Below are 3,410 nucleotides of genomic sequence, written 5' to 3' on the forward strand. Positions count from 1 at the left end.
ATAATCCCATTTCACAGCCGGAATAAACAGAATGCTTTTGAAATATACGTTAACATATCATCAGGAACGTTCTAAAGAATAAGTAAACAAAAAAGTTTATTCCAAACGTTCAGAATGAATAAAGAAATTCAGCCATGATTTAACCGAGTGCCCCATAAATTTCAATGGAAGTTTCTATCGAGTTTCTAAAGGCCGAGTGGATAAAACTACCCGAAACTCCTGTATACGTGTGATCTTTTATCCCTTTCTTTCTTACACACTTAAGCGTCACGTGTGTATGTTTTGGTTTCAATTGAAATTCTTTTAATATGATGTTGGTTACAACCCTGCAAACCATTTTTTCAGCGTATTCTGAACTGTAGAGAAATTTTAAAGCATTCGTAAAGATCTCATCCGATTTTTTTACGAATTTTCTACAATGAAATAAACTGTGCACAATTCGATTCTTTTGTGAAATTTCGGAAGAAAATCGGCAAAACAATGAAAATAATGCTGCAATGTGAAGAATTTCTTGCAGAATTTTTTCAGAATTTTCTTTATTTTTCGTACAGAAATATCTTAACGAGTTCATACAATTTTCCTTGAAGATTCGTAAAAAAAATCGTTACAGAAATGAGAAACTCCTAAAGATTTCGTCAAGATTTTGGGAACATTGGTTTGCAGGGAAGAGAAATCCTTTCAATGTATTGGAGTTGCGGGTAGTCGCGTCTTGTAGGAAAGTAATTTGGCAACAAGCGGTGATAACTGATTGTTCAATATCGATTATTGTGCCGATAGTTGACGGTGATGACCATTCCTAAATAAAAGAAAAATAAGAAAAGGGCAAAAATGGTGAAATAAGTGGATATTCAGGATTTTTATTTATCATGTGTACACATGTACGTCAATATCTGTGTGCATTATACTGTCACTAATATATTTTCTTTTTTTTCAGTGGAAAATAGTTAAAGTTAAATGCTTGGTTTTATTCTTATTAATTTTTTCCACCGCGGTAAATCTTATGTGGACACTTTGCTTACTTGAAATGGAAACGCGTTCGCAGTATGTCAATAAATCGTCAAATAGAATAACGAAAACAACTGCATTTGAAAAAAATCTATTAATAGACTCTACAGTTAATAGAACAGCATTCGAGAAAATTTCGAAGCATAGTTTTAGGCTTGCTTTCGAAAATATAAGCTTTGATACCGGAAGATGGGACAATCATCGGCTTTATAAGATGTATGATTTCGCCTTGATTGGAGATAACTTTGTTGAAGCTTCGCATGAAAACATTGTATGCTTAGCTACCCAAAGTTCTGTGGAGCGGCTATATTCATTGACACAAGTTGCTCACCAATGGAACGGTCCGATATCCACTGCTGTTTATGTTGCCGGAAATGAAGAGTTTTCTATTTTACAATACTTCGTAACATACATGCGGCTTTGTTTCTCATTTATTCGTGATAACGTTACATTTCACATTGCTATACCGAATGACAAGAAACCTACTCACGGTCACAACCCAAATCTTATAAAAAACTTTGATTGCCAATATCCTGAACAAACACTACGCCATTTACTCAAATTGCGCTCTGCGGACACAATAAGATGGCGCCTAAAGAACGAATATCCTCAAAATCATTTACGTAACCTAGCAAGAAAAGGGTGTCAAAATAAATATGTATTTCTAACGGACATCGATATAATTCCTAGTGGAAATATGGTATCACTTTTGAATAATTTTCTACAGTCAACAAAATGCAGTTACCGATGCGCATATGTGATTCCAACTTTCGAAATAGACAATAGAGCTATGTTTCCAGTTTCGAAGCCGGAGCTTATGCGACTCTATAGGAAAGGTCTAGTACGACCATTTCACGAGAAGGTTTTTATATACAACCAATACGCAACTAACTTTTCCTTATGGCTAACGAATTCCTCAATTGAAGAAGAGCGGGCGCACATAAGTCATGTTGTAACAAATTTTGAATTTTTGTACGAGCCTTTCTATGTCGCCTTTGACGATGTTCCTGCACATGATGAGAGATTTATAGGTTATGGATTCACCAGAAACTCGCAGGTACATAGATATGTAAATATCTTTTGACTGATGTAGGTACAAGTAAATACACATCTAACAGTTGGCGTCATCAATGTAAAAATCCCTGAATCACAAATTTAAAGTTTTATTGATGCAAAAAAACTTTAAATTAGCGTAAAAATGCTTGCAAGGATGCCAATAATTCGCATAGTATTTAAGATAAAACTGCGAAAGTATCTGAGACCATACTAGCGGAATATTTACGAATAAGAAACGATTTCCAAAGTATGTTAACGGGACTGTTTGCCTTGATAACGACGATATGCGCCATATACGTAACTAATTATTGATTAATTTATTTTAATGTTAGGTCTACGAAATGTATATCGCTGGGTACACTTTTTTTGTACTATCCCCTGTTTTTAACTGCCATTGGGGATTGCAGCAGAAAAAAGCACGACCGGTTTGGCGTGAACAGCAAAATAACATAAACCGAAAGCGCTTCGAGATCTTCAAACAAGAAATACTCGCTAGATACAAAAAGTAGGTGTAATATATAAATGTATATATGTATGTATGCTAATACATATGTACTTATACATATAGTTTCAAATATATTTACAATCAAATTATATATTATTTTATTTTACAGAAAGACGAATGGCTAGTCAATGGGATACACAGGATTACTTAATAACTAATAAAAGTTAAACTGTTGCCAGTCAAATTGTCGTTATATAAGAAATAGTGACATCTTATTTTCGAAAATTTTCGTGTTTTTCGTCTTAGTTAATGATACATTCTCCCAGGTAGAGAATGTTTTTCCCAGCATTGACGTCTTGATTCCAACAGGTACCGCATTTTAGGCAAAATTGGTACCTGTGGGGCGATTTGGCCGTCAGGTTGACGCTAAAACATTTTGCGCAAAGTTTTGTTGTCCAGAATTCGTTCACCATTAGGATGTCTGCTCTGCGTTGTTTTAAAGCTGCGATTAGTAACCGATTAGGTACTCGTCTATATCTGCGCATTGGTGAGTTTGAAGCAATCTCGGTTGAACTTACACATATTAAGGTAATATTTTTTGTGTTTGGTACCAGTTATTTCACAATGTGGTTGCAGGCTTTTTGTCGGCAAATGTACTTCTTCAACTTTAGCCGAGCCACCTTTCTTTGCGAGAAAATTTATTACTTTTGTTGTGGTATCTCAAGTTGAAATTAACAGTATTCTTTAAATTTTGCGAATTTGCCGATAATTCTGATTTTGTCGTGAAATCTTTTGTACATTTCTGTAGTTTATTTTTTCGAGAAAAAAAAACCAGAAAGTTTTTGGTAGTATGAATTTTTAATTTTGACAGGAGCATTGTTATGGATGCCAGCTAAAATGAGCC

General features: G+C 34.5%; 1 protein-coding gene across 1 annotated transcript; it reads left to right on the forward strand.

The window, feature by feature from the left end:
• The first annotated feature begins 537 nt into the window (after positions 1 to 537).
• Positions 538 to 3,195, forward strand: LOC108354299 (beta-1,4-glucuronyltransferase 1). The gene is made up of 4 exons (XM_017605496.1): positions 538 to 878; positions 935 to 2,062; positions 2,394 to 2,566; positions 2,676 to 3,195. The coding sequence occupies exons 1-4, from the start codon at positions 867 to 869 to the stop codon at positions 2,689 to 2,691; spliced, it is 1,329 nt and encodes a 442-aa protein (XP_017460985.1). The 5' UTR covers positions 538 to 866; the 3' UTR covers positions 2,692 to 3,195.
• The last annotated feature ends 215 nt before the right edge of the window (positions 3,196 to 3,410 follow it).

This window comes from Rhagoletis zephyria, unplaced genomic scaffold, assembly GCF_001687245.7.
Source record: "Rhagoletis zephyria isolate East Lansing unplaced genomic scaffold, Rhagoletis_zephyria_1.1 Rzeph_scaffold_00154, whole genome shotgun sequence".
In the NCBI taxonomy this organism is placed as follows: domain Eukaryota; kingdom Metazoa; phylum Arthropoda; class Insecta; order Diptera; family Tephritidae; genus Rhagoletis; species Rhagoletis zephyria.